Source organism: Euprymna scolopes, chromosome 26 (assembly GCF_053919585.1).
Source record: "Euprymna scolopes isolate OS-2025 chromosome 26, ASM5391958v1, whole genome shotgun sequence".
Taxonomy (NCBI): Eukaryota; Metazoa; Mollusca; class Cephalopoda; order Sepiida; family Sepiolidae; genus Euprymna; species Euprymna scolopes.
This window is the reverse complement of record NC_136507.1, coordinates 41,277,821-41,296,507: the sequence shown is the minus strand read 5'-3', so window position 1 is coordinate 41,296,507 and position 18,687 is coordinate 41,277,821. Positions and strand designations below refer to the sequence as shown.

Below are 18,687 nucleotides of genomic sequence, written 5' to 3'. Positions count from 1 at the left end.
GTATCCTTAAACATATCTATTAGTCTACTATATAAAAAGAACTTTGTCGTGTGTGTATGAATCTGTTCCTACTGACTCCGAAACAGCGGAGCCGACTTTTACGAAATTGCACACAAATATACTTTCTGTGCATGGCAATATTATTAGATAGGTTTTGTATCGGAATGTCTTTGATAGATATCGATAATCGAAAAAAAAAAAAAAAATCCGACGAAAGAAGAAACAGGTGATTTTGATTAAAGTTAACGACCTTATAAAACCTAACATCACACGTGCATTTGTGAAGTTTTATTACTACACAAACCGAAAGGCCCGATGCATAAAATCAACAGTAGGTTATTTTATATGACAGGAGCGCGTTCGAAATGAATGTTTCTGTTTAAAGCAGCATAAAAACATGATACTTGACTTTTTGATTTTAAACTCAAATTCAAGCCATTATCACCGCACAAGCAGAACGGGCAGGCATATAAAATCAACAGTAGGTTCTTTTATATGACACAGGCGAGTTGGAAATGACTATTTTGTTTAGAGCACAACTGAACCATTTTTGCGTTTTAAACTTTAATTTAAGCCATTATCACCGCACAAGTCAGGAAAATAAAATCAACAGAAGGTTCTTTGATATGAGAGGGTTGCGTTCAAAATGAATGTTTCTGTTTTGATCACAATTGAACCATGAAACTTATTTTACATTTTTAACTTTAATTCGAGCCATTATACGTATATAACTAATTTTATAAAATCAACAATAGGTTCTCTACAGTGAAATGTAGATTACAAATTATTGCGAACTAAGTCACCGCTTGGAGGCAGGTGAAGCTTCTTCCCGATGCACCACGATGGTTTTCCACCTAGAGCAGGCAATCAATCGATTTGATTAAAAAATAGTCGATTTCACCGATTTCGATGACAAAAATATGGGAGTATGAAAAATTCTAGTTTGAAGCGATTTGCATAAAAAAAATATTTTTTTTCAAATGTTTTTTTTTTTAGTAAAAAAATGCGTTAAGAACGGAAGAAACGGTAGACACGTAATTGCGAAAAAAGCAGTGATTATAATTGTGTACAATCTTTGCTATTAAGTTCACGAACACGTGCACGTGGGTTAGTACAGCTAAAAATAATGAAGATTTCGATCAGAAAATTAAAGTCTATTCTTCGCGTACGAGGTGCATTCAATAAGTTTCCAGACTTTTTTCGTATGGGCACTTTTATTGATAGTACACACATGAAAATCTATTCCGCTTCGAAGTAATCTCCTCCGGCTGCAATGCGTTCGTTGCACCGTTCCAACAACTTCTGAAAGGCCAAATGGAAGGCCTCTTGTGGAAGTGTGTCAATGACCCTCGTCATAGCCTCTTTCCTCTACTGTCTCATAACTACAACTTCTAAGGTTTTCCTTAAGCTTAGGTAATAACCGAAAGTCACAGGGAACAAGGTCTTGACTTGCCGAGGACCGTCTTGATGCTCACCTTGGTCAAATAGTACTATGACAAGCATAGAGTTGTGGACTCGTGTATTTGCGCTAATCTTCCGCATCTTCAGTACCTGGTGAATAATTGTATGTACATTGCCACACAGATATCAAACTGTGCACTTATTGTATCTAGAGACACACGCAGTCCCTTATCCATGAAATTCTTTATTTGTCCAATCACCTATAGTGTTTGCATTTCATTACTCCTCCCACACCTCACAGACTACCTGCTTTCGTTGAATCTCTTATGTCACTCGAAAACTAATGCTGGATTCATGCAAGATAATTTAAAGGCAGTCTGTAGCACTCCATACGTTTCTGTGGCATTTTTCTAAGTTTAAAATAGAATTTTATTGCATATCGTTCTTCTAAATTTTCTTCACGTCATGATTGCATTTTTGAAATTCACCAGCTGTAACCATTAGGCTTTAGTAGCGTGTATTCCAATTTCTGCTGTAGCTGTTCATCTGAACCTTGAAATCATAAAATATGGTCAGTCATTTCATAAGATGAATATCAATAGCATACAAGAATTTCAAGAGTCTACGACAATTTTAAATGCGTGTACAAAAATGTCTGGAAACTTATTGAAGCCACCTCGTATTTAAGTCTAATAGTAGTTTGGTTGACCTACAGACACACACTTATCTCCATTATTTGTATAGATCCAATTATTGATTATATTGCGATAATGAAATCGAGTATTAAATTTAAAATATTACGTTACAAAAAAACGTGTTATGAAATAAATACATTTAATTTCAAGTGCACAAAAATGTATACAGAAATATACAAAATTATACAAAATTATACAAATATATACAAAAATATACAAAAATACATTTAAAGCAAAATACAAAATAACTGGGTTAAAAATACATTAAATTGCGGGGAAAAATAAAAAAAAAACAAATAAATAAACATTTGGGTTATTCTCATAATTAAAAATAGATTAAAAATATTTCAAACTTTTATATATTTGTACACGCTTCTTCTTCTTCTTCTTCTTCTTCTTCTTCTTCTTCTCCTTCTTCTTATTTTTGTTATTACATGATTATTGTTATTATTATTTATATATTAATAAGATAACTTGTGCGTTATTTATTTTGTTCTGTCACGTTTAAATCTGAGTGACTGTCGTTTCGTTTAATTGATATGAACTTCCATTTCTTGTAATAATACTGTTGTCAAGAATTCTTCATTAGTTTTGGTTTCGGTTTCGCTTATAGCTGAAGAAATTCAAGTTATATATATATATTTATTTATTTATTTTTTTCATAAGTTTTAGTTTCGGTTTTGATTCAAGCTGATGCAAGCAAGTCATATGGATATATATATATTTCTATTTTTTAAACCACAACTTTATAATATATAAAAATCGATAAAGCATTAACTCTAGCATAATGTATACGAAATATGCAAGAATTAAAATCTCATATTTAAGCGTACTTTTCGACCGGGCTATTCCAGGCGTCCCTGCTACCTTAGATAAATACTTTTGAAGTTTCAACAAAAAAGCTACAATTATATCAGAGCGTCTCCATTTACGCTAAACATCTACAGAATGCTAACATAAATATATTACATATGAATGAGTGCCCTGTGGAATTTTTACAGTTTAAGCTAGTTATTATTATTATTATTATTATTATTATTATTATTATTATTATTATTATTTACAAATGAGAGAAAAAGATGGACCTTTGTCTTACTTTCAGCAAACCCGTAAAGTTCGCTTCTCTTATTTTATCCTCTAGTTCTCACATTCCACGAGCGATGTTTCTGACAAAGGGAAAATAACTGCTGCTTTCTGGGTCGGAAATCTATCCAGCAAACACTTATTGTTAACTAGTTGCTTTACATTGGGTGTCTTAAGGTGGTGCCGGTGTGGATAAGTTGTATGTCTAGCTTCTCGTGGTGTATGGCTCTGCGGATAGCGGAGGAGATTCTATCATTAAAGAAGGGGAGCTCTAGGGAACAGGTATTTGAGAGAGGTTGGCGTTGGCGTTTTTTTTTTTTTTTTGAGTGAGGATAAGGTAGAATTGGGATAGCCGTTTATGGAGAGTGTGTGTAGGAAGTTGTTAGTGTGCAAGGTTTTGTCGGATGTGTTAGTGCACTTGTGGCGTATGCGTGAAATCTCTGCGTGTGCATAGCTCAGTTTGTCTTTTAGGGGTAAGGCGGATCTAAAGTGTACAAACAAACGTCTGCTGGCAGGTTTCCTGTAGAATTCTGTGTATATAGAGCCGTTTTCTTTGATGATAAGTTTGAAATCAAGGAGTGAGAGAGAGCCAGAGTTGTCTGGGTGTTCTATGGTGAACTGTAGTTGGGGGTCGGCATTGTTAAATGTGTTGAAGATTTTGATGGCTTCTTCTCAGGAGCATGTGAGTATGAGGATGTCATCTATACATCTCGTGAAGAGAAGGTAGGAGTTGCAAGTGCTGAGTGCTTGTCTTTCGAGTCTATCCATATAAGCAATAGCTAGGAGACCGTAGAGGCTAGAGCCCATGGGTAGGCCAGACACTTGTTTATAGGTGTGGTTAAGAAATGTGAAGTATGTGTTGTCAACAATCACTCGGAGAAGTTGGTGGATGTCGGCAGGGATTATTCCGAAGCAGTGTAAGTTATTGAAGGATATGAGGTCAGCCATGAGGTTGATGGCAGGGTGTGCCGGGATGGAAGTGTACAGGGAGACAACGTCCAGGCTGAAGGAATATCTGTTGAGCCTCAATTGTTGGGGAGGTAACCTGTTAAGCCTGTCTATGACTTGGTCAGAGCTGTTGATATGGGCTGGGAAGGTAGAGAGTAGGGGTTTAAGTAGTCTAGAGAGGAGCCACGAGATCTTGTAGAGGGGGTTAGGGTTAGGGTTGACGCTGGAAACTATGGGTCTGATTTATGTGTGTGTGGGTTATCTTTGTGAGTTTTTTATGAGATGGTAAAAGGTGGGGAGTTTGCTGTTTTTGGTAGTAAAGTTTAGTCTGTCTGTCGGATCTATTTCATCACTTTTATCTAAAATGTGGCTGTTGCAATATTTTTGACACCGTGTAAGGGAATGCCCCCCCTCCCCGATAAATCTGGGCGATTCTATTTATAACTATATGTTATAAGAACAAACTAATAAGATGCCAGAACAACTTTATAAAACGGTTAAATGTCAAAACGAGACGTTCACTAGATATCTACTGATCATGACTGGATTAATTCTTTGTCTGGGAATCTTTCTCCAACAGAATTTATGCTGCCATTCTGTGTTGTTTTAAACTACATTTTTCTGTTCCAAATGTGAATTTATGTTTAGGAGGTTATGTGCTTAGCATGCTTCCACTGCGCAGTGGTTCTTTATATGTGTACCTGATTATAACAAGGGAAATCCCTGCCCCCCCCAATCTAGAAACTAAAAAAAATCGTTACTTTCTGATTAATACAAAGGTGGTTTGATTGTATTTACTAGAGTGCTAGGACAACAAGTCTTCCCAACGCTCCAGTATATTGAGAACAGACCCACATGAGATCGAAATAAAGATATGGAATAAAACAGCAATTTTGTTATTTTCACTTTTTGTTAAGTTTTGTTAAGTTTTAATCATAATTTGTATAAAACAAGAATTATCTGACAGAAGCAGAATTGAAAGTAATATTAGACTGAGTCATATATACAAACTTGGGTTTCCATCATCATCATCATCATCATCATCATCATCATCATCATCATCATCATCATCATCATCATCATCATCATCATCATCATCTCTTTCTTTTCTAATAACTAGAAATTTGCCCCTGTGTCATAGGAGAACATATTCTCTCCTATGATTGGATTAAGAAATATATAAATATTTCTTATAATATATAAATATGTTTATTGATATATTAATTAAAACATAAAGACGTTTCTAGAATGTCGTTATTCATAAAAATAAATAATAATCGGCGTCTATAAATATAAAAAGGCGTAGAACGCCTTTTTGTTCCTTTTTTGAGTCTCTAGAAGGTTCCAGGAAATTCCTTTTAAAACTCATATAAAAGAAACGCTATTGGTGGGTAAAGTCAGTTCGTGACATATTTTGGGATGCAAAACAGAGGCAACCAACGTCCGAATTCCGGCTTCCACATAAGGCCGTAAAAACAAAAACCTCACTGAAGAAAACTGGCTATCTGGATTCTGGTAAAGTTTTTATTTATTCTTTGAGTTTGTTGACCGAAGCACATATACATATAAAAATACTCTAAACAAAACATCACTTCAAAACAATACATTAAGAATTACGATCTTTATGATCTAAGGGAGACAATTTATTAGCTAGTTGTCGCCCTTAAAACATGGTAATCTTTTCTTTTGTTTTCCTTGTTAATTTATTTTTAAATAAATTTCTTTTTCATTAAATCTTTTTCTTTTGTTTTAATTTTATTACATGTGGGTGCTGATAAATCCCTAGACCATACGAGCTATGATCGGCACACATATGTAATAACCTGTGCTACCAGTTTCAAGAACTTTGGTAAAAGAATTGACCCACACAATTATCACCCCATCAGTGTCTTTCCTCAACGCCTTAATCAATCTAGCGATCATCCGCCACCCGGAAAATGATAAACTTACTCATTCAATGATAAACCTTATTTCTAACCCAAACAAAGTTTTCAAGCAACCATTCTTTCCTGTGAATATACTAACAGCCATATCTGAACGCATGTACCATACAATTGATAAGGCAGCTGAAGCTTTAGCAATTTCACTTGATAGATCTAAAGAAACTTACAAGATCTGACAAGAATGTTTTCTTAACAATATCCATTCATACGGTATTTTTTGAACCAAAATATCATATAATCAGACCCTTCTTAGCTAAAATAAAGGTCCAAGTTGCTATCAACAGAAGAATATCTAAAAACAATCACATTTATTCGAATGCGTCCCAGTATCTCCGATGCAGTTGTGTCCGAGATGGGTATAATTGCTGATAATTCCACGCTATATTCTCGAGTGCAAATTGAACACACACATATCTGAGACAGTGGGTGAATTTGTAGAAAATTACCTCCAGTCTGTATTAGAATGAGGTAAAATATAGATTGTCACATTTTCTGCGACCAAGAAAACCTCATTTGCTTTGAACGATAAGATATCTTATCAGTCACCGATTATCATGGCTAATAGCACCCTTTTCGGTAGTCCAACATACAAACTATTCGGCCTAACATTCACAAATAATATGAAGTAGAATAAATACATAGAAGATGCTGCCAATTTTGCTGCAAAAACTTTTCATACTTGCCAGAATTATATATCTCTACAAAGCATCATTCAACCATGCATCGAGTAGTGCTGCTCCATCTTAGCTAGTCTACCAATTCACTAATCTCTCCCTCTCAGACGATGTCCTGCAAAAACGAAGCTTTTATAAGTCAACGCTGTTTACAAAACTTCAGCTTCTGTCCCATCGCCGCAATGTTGCTTCGCTTTGTTACAACGTGCACCGGAACACTTTGACAGAAGTTGCCCAGATGAATTTGCTGCACCTGTCTCCCCTCAACCTATATAATCCCAACACAACACAACAAGCAGCAAAATCTCACTCCTTTACCGAAGAGATCGGTCTGGGGCTTTGAAACTTCAGCCTTGCTCTCTTTTTCCTCTGTCTTGGCCGGGGTATATAACATAGCGCAGACGCTCTTATGGCAGCTGTATGCAAATTATCGAACAAGGTGTTAGACGACATCACGGCAAGAAAGGAGGAAAAAGATTATAAAAAGAAAAACTTGCCCAGAGAGAGAGAGAGAGAGCGAGAGAGAGAGAGAGAGAGAGAGAGAGAGAGAGAGAGAGAGAGAGAGAGATGTGGACGGTACTCGAAAGAGATTCGAGAGAGCGGGAAACGTCAAAGCAGAAAGCGATATTTGAAAGGTATTCAACGATTTAGTGAAAGTAGGACAGGATATGTTAGACATGTTACGCACAATGGCAAAAACTATTTTTGTAACAGAGCGCAGACTCGCGTATGGCAGCTGCATGCAAATGACCGAACCGTGTGAGAGGGGTTACGCAAAGAAGAAGGAAAAAGATTATAAAAAGAAGAACGTGTGTGCAGACCAGGGATCACGTCAGAAAAGGAGAGCGGTATTCGGAAAGTATTCGAGACACGTTCGAAACACGTTGTCCGCGAGGGATCACGTCACGGTAACCAAGGGCGACAGGAAAAGCCCTGTAAAAAATGTCTGTAAATAAATGTCAGTTGTTTCACTAAGAAAACAAGGATTCGAGTTATTCCTTATCTTGTTTAACCTGTCAAAAACTGTACGGATTAAAACGTGGATAACGTTATAATTATACACGTTACTAAAAGATAGTTTATGTAGTTAAAATAATAACTTCTAATACTAAGCTGTATTTTTATTAGCTTGGTATGATCCTATGATAAAGAATAAACATACACTGTCCATCCCCAAGGAGGAGGTAAAGCATAGGAGAAATGTTTTATAACGCAGGAAAATATACTACACTTTTCAACAAGAAGAAAGTAACACCCGGCAGAATTCTGTCACATGACAAGAAAGCATACACAATACTTTCCCCAAAAGAGAGGGCAATGCCTGTCAGGGTGGTATCATACCCAAAAACACAGGTAACACGCTAATCAAAAAGAAGGAGATAATGCGTGGAAAGATTAATTAATGATAATAAAAACGAAACTACATAGAATCCTCCCACTCGAAGAAAATGCCTGGTAATAGACAGAAGGATGGATTGCAGATACTACACTCTCCTCTAAAAAAAGAAAGGGATAATGTTTAAGATAAGAGCATTATTTACAACAGAACAGGTGCTGAACTCTCCTCAAGTCAGGAGATAATGCTTTAGAGGATGGCACATAGCAACAAAACACATGTTACAAAACCTTCCCCAACTGAACTAAATAATAGCACAAAAGTCCTTTACTAGAATAGACCTCAAACGAATACTAAATCCCCATTTAATCATAGATAACAAAAGCTAAGAATATATATATATATATATATATATATATATATATATGTATATATATATTATGCATAGATCATCGTATAACGATTAGATCACTCTCCGACTGACGTAAATGAACATTAAAAAAATTAAAATGTTTAAATTCGACGTTATTTCACGCGGTTAATGGTAGCCGAATGGATTAGGTCTTCGCTAAACCGAGCCAGAGATGTCTCGTGATGTGGGGTTCGAATCGTTCGACTGGTATTAATCGTGACACCCTGCACTGAAGATTCCCGAAAGGATGAAACACTAGTGTCTGTAGGTATTTAATAATTATTATAGTAAATAATATATATATATATATATATATATATATATATATATATATATACATACACATACATATACATACACTAACGTCTGACTGAACACGACGGAATTATTCTTTTCTTTCTGGACTGATAGATAACGCTTGAGAAAAATATGGCCGAACAACAACTTTTGGGCGCCATTCTATATAATATGCCTGTCGAAATTAAAAAGACCGCTCGGCAAATTGAAAAGCTACCCAGAAGGATTGGAAAAAGGAATAATTCCGTCGTGTTCAATCAGACGTGTCTAAATAATGACTTGTTGCCAATATATATATATATATATATATATATATATATATATATATATATATATATAGTGTGAAATTTAGAAACACGGTAGTACATTATTAGAACTTATAGTAGAGTTTCAACTTCAGAAAGATTTCCCTAAGCTTTGAGATATAGAGAAATGGAGAGAGAGAAGTATAGTGGTGCATTAATAGAAGTATTAGTAGAGTTTTGGCTACAGACAAACAGATACTACCAAATCTCCATTAGCAATAAATTTGTACACCATTTCCTCTTAATATATTAAAATATATCCACTTACTTTTTTTTCAACGATTATTATTTGGTATCGTCTTTAATCTGCATTACTGGTCGAACATTTGAAAACGTTACTTTTTACAAAAGTGATTTGTTAGGTTTTTTTTTGTGGAGGCGCAGAGCCCTTAAAATTTTGACGAGTGGAAGTTCCGTTTTGATTCCCATTTTTGTCATTCCGATTGCGATTTGCGAAAGGCCTAGCATGGTGACTCGTTTTTGTTCCAACATTTGATTTATTTACTGAAAGAAAATGTGAAATAATCCAATTGAAAAAAAAAATTGAATGATGGGCGTATTCGTTTGACTATTTATGTACGATAAATTAAGGCACGACAACTGACCCTGCTGATTTTTTATTCGTGTAATATTTAGGCACGTCATTCAAGCAACCTGGGATTTTTATGCCTTTCAAGCTAGCAGTATATACATATTTCGATGATTGTTATAGGCCTGTGACAGTTGCAAAAAAACAAAAAACAAAAAACAGAACGCCAAAATAAATATCAAAATGTACTGCAAACCAGGGGTTGTTTATCGTATTAAAAAAATGAAAATATCGATAAACGTTTAAATTGCATGTATCCGTTATGGAACGGAGTTATCTGAAAAAAAATTCACTTAATTTCATAAAGTAGTTTGTTTTTTTATAGCGAAAAAACAATTTGTTATGATATCGAGCAAAATGTTCGATTTTTAAGAAGAAAGGCTAGTATTTAGAGATGGGGAGGGGTGTCAGCGCATTAACTGGAGTTATCTCCCTTTGTCATTTATAAAATTCAAACAATTTTTTTGAAAATCCAAGATGGCCGCCTCCAACGCGCTCTCATAAAACGTGTTTTTCCGCTGTAAACAAAACTACTTGATGAAATTAAGGCACTTTTTTTTTTGAGAACTTCGTTCTATAACGGATACATACAATTTAAACTTTTTTTCGATATTTTCATTTTTTAATGTCTTGACTAAACTGTATAAGTACCGAATAATCTATTAGTAGGTAACATAGGTCAGTTCCCCCCTTCCAAGCTACTAACTTGGGACGGTATATCAGTATTTTACTCTTTAGGTGATCCATGAACGGTTCGTTGATTTTCCATTTCCTGCCCGAACATTGTGTGATCTGGAGAGACTTGTATATCAAAAGTGTCAAAAAGACAGTTTTAATAGACTCTACTTCTTCCAGAAGAAACTCTTCTTGGCCCTCAAACGTTCACATACATTTTCTGCATGAATTTTGGTCCCTGGATTATATAGATCACACTTCCAATCCTCTGTATTACTTTACCAGTTACCAAAACGAAACGTCATTTTTAAAATGCTTGAAGTACACTTTCTCTTCAAGATTGTATTTTTTAGTGCTACTGTAAATGCTCTTTCATGTGTGGTTTTTCTTGGTAGCAGCTTCTCAAATACTGATCTGATTTTACGGCCAAACATAATCTGGTGATTTTTCTGCTAGGGTGTTAGGGTGTGCCGTAATCTTGTGTACTTGACGAAATTGATGTAGAGCCTTTCCCGTGAGTGATCCATAAGCCTTTTCCTGTGAGTGATCCATAAGTCTTTCTTAACGCCTTTTTAAAGGTTTCTACAACGCGCTCCGCCTGACCGTTACTTCTTGGATGATATTGCGGGGTTGTAAAATGTTTTATCTGATATGTCTCGCAAAATTCTTAGAACTTCGAAGAAGTGAATTGGGTAGCATTATTACTAATCAGGCAATTAACAACACCAAAACGAGCGAAAAGCTCGTGTAAAGAAATCAACTAATCCCCTTCTTATTGACACTCTAACCAGAAGTGTACTCATCACCATTTCTTTTTTGTATCAAACGATATGACAAGTTATTTCATGCCGAAATCGTATATGTTTCTTGTATGCGGTTAATTTATAGACTAATATCGATTGTAAAAGGTTTTTGTCGTATCAAATATCTAGTTTTCCGTGTTTTGATATTGGACAGACCATAGGTCGCTAAAAAAAACTAAACGTTTGCCAGGCAATCTTATAAAAAATTGAGACTGTTTATGTAAACCGTTCTCTCGTAAAATTTAATGCGAGCTATTAATTATATAAAATATGAAAACGATTGAAAAATAATTCCCAGTACTCTTAAGGAGATGACGTAGCACGTTTTGAGATTCCAACATTGATTGTTACTTATATAAGCTCGTATTAGTTTTTAGTTAAAATGTTCATGGACCGACATATAATTTTTCTTTTCTTATATTTGACCTTTTCTATTCTTCGTTCAATACCTTTCCACCTTCTCTTCAATGAAGTTCACCCCCTCTTCCTACAGATACCTTAACTTGATATAAATAACCCGCCTTTTAAACTTGTTTTTATATAAGACATATAGTCTGATGAAATGGTCACACATTCATTATTGGTTTGGCTCAACGTCGCTAAAAAACTTAACAATTATCAGGCTAGCGTATAAGTAATCGAAACCGTTCACCATAATCTCTCTCCCATAAAACGAATACTAGCCATATAATTTAAAGAACTCTTGATGAGATTGCATATTTCACATAAATTGTTAATGAAGCGGCATTACATTCTTCTTTCTTTCAAATAACGCAATCGGAAGTTGATTTATCTCACTTCCTCTTTTTCGTTCTAAACGTACCACAAAAAGAAACGCATGGATATGCTAACGTTTGAATTTTTATATAAGATAGCTTGTAGATAATTGAAACTGTTAATATTAATCATTTCTCGTAAAATAAATTCTAGTTATGAATTATATAAAATACAAAAATGTCTTACATTTTATTTATAAAACTGTTGACGAAATGATGTATATTGTTGTGAGATTTCAACGAAATTGCTAAGAATATAATCTTATATTTTTCATTTAAAAGATGCATAGCCCGTTATCTCAATCTTATGTATTCCTCATGTACCGTCTTATCTTCTTCCTTGTTCAAGACCCTTACGCTTTTCATTAATGAAGCCACATTCCCCCTTTTGTCTTCAATAAAATCGTCCTCTTTCCTTCTATTACCTCAACCTAAAATAGACTCGTCGACTTCCTTTTTGTCGTACTAAGTTTGAAACAAGAAAAAAGATCGTACTAATATTTGAATTATTTTTTTTAATACGCCCGTGAGCAACACAGAGAAAAAGAATTTCCTCTAATCCGACTGGTTGTTGAATTTTATTCAATCAATACTAGAAAATAAATTAAGGTATTAATAACCCACCTTTTCAACTGTGAGACCAGCAGACTGGTTTCTTTTGGTGTGTATGAGGGGACTCCTTTTCAGTGTGGGTGATTTGTTCATGTCTGTGGAAACTGGCGCCAACAGCGTGTTCTGCTGGCAAGTGGCAGCATTCCCCGTCTTCTCAGAGGTCATCTGGCCAGTCAGGTACATCAAAGGAATCTTGTAGATATTTGTATTGCATGGGTTCTTGGCTGGAAAAAAGAAATGGCAGTCAAAAATAGATTAAAACACACAAATATGAGTATAAAGTGAAAAAGTGAAAATAGAGGAACCGTGCGTTGAAACCCTTATTACCAGAATTCATAGCATTTGTGACCCCTCAACGTGCATACATCCAACAAGCAGCAAAATCCTACCCCTTCATTGTTGCGATCCCTAGATGCAGGAAAGCCTTTTTTTTACACAGTGATCACCACTTATCAAGGCCCGGAAGCCACTAAGGGATAAGGGTTATTGCAAGTACATTACGTTAGTGTGGAGATTTGATGAAGTGTTTACTTAAGGGGGCGGTTCATAAGGAATTTGTTAACATTGGACTTGAAGACATCCAAGTTGTAGTCCGGTGGGAAGCAGGCAGACGGAACAGAGTTCCACAGGCGTGCAGTTCTAAGAAAGAAGCTCTGTTCATGGAATCCACGTTTCGATCTAGGCACAGATATGGAGTGGGGGAAATTTTTCACAGTGGATTCAGCTAGACGGGTGTTTTTCGTGAAAGATTGACGAGGGGGGGGACCAGAGATTGGATTAAATTTCTAATAGTTTCCTCCTTCAGATTTCTAAACTTTTGAATTCCCTTCTCTATTACCTGCGTCTCTGACTGTACTAACCTGCAGAATTTTAAATGCAATGTGAACAAGCATCTAGCTGCTCAACGCCCCACACTCCCTTGTTAGTCACGATCCCAAATATTAGCCTTTATCTTCTAAGCAGCAATATATTTTTTGGGGGGCGAAAATGAACAAAAAATATGTAGTCGAGAAAAGCGAATACGCAAAATTGACTAAAGACCACATTTTAAAGTGAACGTATTTCGAAATAAAACTTAACTTATATCGGACCATCTTTGGGTGTACATCTTGTCCAACTCGAGAATTCAAACTCAGGAATCTGTTCGAAATTTAGAACGAGATCCTTTTAATAAATCTTTCGCTCCGTCAACAATAACGGGCCAAGGTCACAGTGTAGTATCTGTTCTGATACAACACTTCACCTTTTCTGTCCTCGGTCAGTGGAGGAGAAATCCTTAATGACTGGGACAATTTTAATTTTTGTTCCTATCCAGTGTGCCCCTTTTTAGGGCGCTGGATTTTCTCCACATAAAAAATAGACCTTGTGTCTCTCTCTGCCCTCGTTGGGAGGCAAATAAATAGGAACAATAACGGAATATAAACGTTTCATGCAATTCGCAATCGTTAGTATTAAGGATTGAACACTCAATATACAGAAAATTGTTGGTTAGAACTGATTGATTCTGATAACGCTCTGCTGATTAATAATGACAGAAGTTTCGTGAACTAACTTCACCCACTTCACATTTGTTGTAACACTAGCAATTGACTTTTATAATTGACTATATCGATACCATATTGTAAACTTAATATTTTGAAAAATAAATGTTACTAAAAGTAATATACTACAAGCAAACTTTGTATTGTATTATTTGAATTATTGTTCTAATCTTGGTTGTTATTTGATCAACATTTTGGCCGATGTAACCTCCGATCGTCTTCAATAATCCGATCAAAATACATTTTTAACCAAATGATTAAATATTACTCATTTCGCGTGGTTATTTCGTCATCTATTATTCGACCAAACACAAACATATACCAATCCTGATATTTACTAGTGGATGCATTGCTAATGTAATCAGTCCGTGGGTATTATAGCAATTAGCTTGATGTAGGGGCTGAATCTCTCGGGGCCAGCTACACCGATGAGGCACTGAAGTCCCATCTAAGCGACAGCGTTACGAGTGTATATTTACATTGGATACTGTTGCTGACTTCACTAACATGCAATGTAGAATATACACCTGAAGAGGGTTGGAGGAGGTTACATCGGCCGAAATGGCGCGCGAATAACAAAATAAAAACAATAATCCGAACAATCCAAATAATACAAAAAATTATCAATCCTTGTTGCATATTAGCACACTCGGGGTATTAACGAATTATCTTAACCAGAAAGTTATTATTGAATTACATTTGTTTTAAAGAGGATAATGCAATTCAAGAATAAATCTAGTTAAATGATGTTTTAGGAATTTAACTTGACTAGATTCTATGAACAATAAAAATAAGAAATTTTAGATAACTAAAAGCAAATATATTTTAATAGAAAAGAATGTTAGAACATAAACAAATTACGCGACGAAGCTAGATCATTCGATTTATATATTTGATCACGTGGAGTTAATGACGTAACGAGAGAGCTTGAAAGACACATATCAGTTAGTCAGGAGTTGGGAGTCAGAGAGTTAGCGGACTCCGTTGGTAGTCAGAGGAAGAAAGACGGCCGTGGACAGTAATGGCTCCAAGGGAAACCAACCTGGGTGTGGTAACAGTACTTAGCACCTGCACACAAGTCCAAAAGGACCGAGGCTTGTCTTCCGAAGGAGTCTTACCACTTTGCGCCCTTCTCTCACTGTCCCTCCTCCTCGCCCGACCTAAACCCGCTGGACTACTTCGTTATGTCATACGCCAAGAACATCACCAACATGATCTTCCACAACATCAAAGGCAGCCTGATCACTGCCATTCACCGAGTACTTGCCGAGCCCCCGCCGGCACTTGTAGAAAAGGTATGCTTACAGTTCCGGACTCGTATCGAGGTGGTGATTGAGGCTGAATACGGCTACATTGGATAGATATCAGCTCTACTACATAATCAAGTTACCCGAAATTATTTTTTCAATAAATGTTTTAAAATAAAGCTGGAGTGTAGGTTTCTTTAGGGCGACAATTTTATCGTTCCTCCCTGCATTTTGATTATTCGGACGATTGTTCTCATCTTAGATATTTTGTTCTCATAACATTGTAACCTTGGACTATATACGGGTGCGTACTTGTCCAATTCGGGAATTAGTACAAAATATCGAATGGAACTCTTTTATTAAAGCTTGTTTTTTTTTCTGTCAATAGTGACCACATAAAAGTCTCAAGTAATTCGTAATTGTAATTTTAGTATCTCCAATATTCAGTATTGAACATTCAACACCAGAAGATTGGTATTTAGAAATTATTATTATTTTATACTTATATCCATTGTGTTATGATTCCCGAGTTTAAGACGCGCCTGAAAAAGGTCGGAGATTCAATAGAAGATTGAAGGTCTTGTGGTGAGAATAGATGAGAAAAACAGTAGTTCGAATCCGATTAGATTAATCGAACTACTGCTACTATGTTTCGGCCGATTGAGCGACCGAAAAACACAATTGCGAATTATTAAGAACCTCTGTCCAATCATGGCTGACGGAACAAATATACTACTCCTATGAAGTAAATAAAGGGTTCCGCTCGAAATTCCGTCCAAATTCCCGAGTTCAACAGAAACACTACCGAGTTCGACAAGATACACACGAGAAAAACCGGAGGTTACATCGGCAGAAACATTTTGAAAATCACACTCAAGATGAAAACAGTAGTCCGAAGAATCCAAATAATACGAATAACCAATCCTCATTTAACAGGTTCAGAAACGTCAGTACTCCGAATAATCTAATTAGTAAAACAAAAACAAAAAACAAAAAAACAAAAACAAGTAAAGCTTGCAGATATCTATAAGAAGTAGAAATTTAAATGTAATGTGAAAAAAACTTCTCCATACCCAACTACTCACTCAGGTTGTTTCATATAGATTTAATCCCTACCATAGTAGTCCATTGCGTTTCAGTGAAAATATCAATTGCTTAGAGGCGGACAAAATTTTAAAAAATGGTGTCATAGAATCAATAGGGCTCGAACTTTAAACCTCCGAGTAATCAGGCTGCGTCGTTATCTACTTCCTTACGACAATCCTGCCGTGAACAATGGTCGACCATTTTTCAATCCGGATTGGGTTACCTTGCTTTAATAACTGCTGTAAAACGAAAGACCTCCATTTATAACTAATAGGTACCGTGTCAAAATGTGATCACATAATTCATATATAACGTTTCTCCTTTGCGTATCAAGTTGTCTAGACTAAGAGAAGCGCACCGGTTCTTTTAATTAAACACAATTCAATGAATCTCATGAGTTATGGATGACATTGTCAGAGAGGTCACGCCGAAGAATCCAACCATTGGGACAACATAACAGCTTTGTGGTTTCAGTTTAGTGCGTGATAATACGGACGTAGTTTTTAATGAATCCATAAGCGGATTACAAAACCTAATGACGTCAGATTTGTTAAAGTTTTTAATTGGTGATTAATATTGTAAAGATTTGTTCTAATATAGCCGTCAGCGTAAAATGGTAAACACCTGATTAATTTGTACAGCGATGGACTAATTAGATCAGTATTCATTTTATGAACAAGATTGAGAGCTATATTATTTGGATCCATCTTGCCGAACTCGGGAATGTTTCTGTCGAACTCGGGAATTTGAACGGAATATCGAACGGAACTCTTTATTTACTTCACAGGGTAGCATGCTCTCGTTCCGTCAGCCATGACTGGATACAGGTCTTAAGTAATTCGCAATTGTATTTTTCGGTCGTCCACACTTTAATTCAACCTTCACATGGCGCAGTGGTTAGAGTAATTGGAAAAAAAAATCAATTGTGGAAAAAATAATTGCGACTGAAACATTGTGAAAATCAATTTCGATTGACTAGCTTTAATTTATAGCTTCGCCACTTCCGGTTTGGCGATGGACGCAACAGCAAAGACGTCACGTTTTTTTCACGTTCTTTTCCTCCTTCGCGGTACAGGTTCGAGCCTGCCTGCCTACTACCAGTTTTTTTTTTTTTTTTTTTTTTTGCACAACACACATCTCCAAACACCCGGGCAACGCCGGACACTCAGACTAGTTTATAATATAAATTCTTATATATATACCACCTGACGAAGGCCAGAGGAATAGTTTGCCGAAACGTCGTGAAACAACATCTCGAAAATGAGGATAATAGTCCGCAATAAATTAATTAATACTCATCTCAATGAATTCCAATTAAAAAAAAAAAAGAAAAAGTAGACTTTTAATATCACTATCAGAGCTAAAAAAAATCTCAAAAAAAAAAATGAAGTAAAAAAACGTCTTCATCATCCTTGTCAGGAGACTGTTCCAACTGCTTGTGAGGAAGTTGCTTCAAACCCTGCCCACGAGAAAAAGAAAGCAAACGCACCCGTAGCACGACACCCTCCACCACTCACTATGCTAACGTTTTTCCAATGTGAGCGTCGGATCAAAGGTTACACATGTTCTAATTAATTCGAAGCACAATAAATGGCTTGATTAAACGTGTATTAATTCAATCATGTTCAATGCCAGAGAGTGAGTCGCAGTAAGAACGGTTTACGGTTGCCTCAGAAACAGTTACAAATAAGCCTTCGGATATCAAGGGTTCTAAAACTAATTGCCAGTTTTAGAATAATCAAACAGATTCAACTTTGTATTTAGTATTTGAAATATTGTAACTCTTTTTCTAAATAAAATATGTTCACTTGCCTGATGTAGCCCTCTTAAACATTTCTCTAGGCAGATTATTTTACCCTTTTTTCGTCTACGATCTTGTTTGCTGTAGCATTTATTATCATCACTGTGGTATAAAGTTTGTATTTAAATAATATTAAATAATAAATAGTAATTGCTTGATACAGCCATTATAAGTATTCCTGTAAACAGATTATATTTGACTCCTTTTTGGGCTACAAATTTGATTTACTGTATCGTCCCAACACAAATACATATACGTACTGTGTAGGGTATTTGAAAGGAAAGAACGCCAGAAAAGTGCGCGATTATAAAAAAAAATCGATATAACTGCATAATATTAATTTAAATATGTTACAGAATGTCAGGAAAAAGTCGACAGTTTCAAATCAGATGCAAGGGGGCAGTTTATGGTTGATTATCGCAGACTTTTTTCAGCGTCTGTTGATGAAGTGTAAAGGAATGCC

At 35.7% G+C, this 18,687-nt stretch overlaps 1 protein-coding gene across 7 annotated transcripts in view; it reads right to left on the bottom strand.

Annotated features, from left to right (window-relative positions):
• Positions 1–18,687, bottom strand: part of LOC145247988 (GTPase-activating Rap/Ran-GAP domain-like protein 3) — a 513,715-nt gene that overhangs the window by 31,511 nt on the left and 463,517 nt on the right. For 6 of the 7 annotated variants that reach the window (XM_080109655.1, XM_080109653.1, XM_080109650.1 and 3 more), the window contains one exon: positions 12,562–12,773. In XM_080109655.1, the coding sequence (XP_079965781.1) occupies positions 12,562–12,773 (212 nt within the window). Of the gene's footprint in view, positions 1–9,362; positions 9,599–12,561; positions 12,774–18,687 lie in introns of all 7 variants that reach the window. The other variant, XR_013863317.1, reaches the window with a different exon arrangement.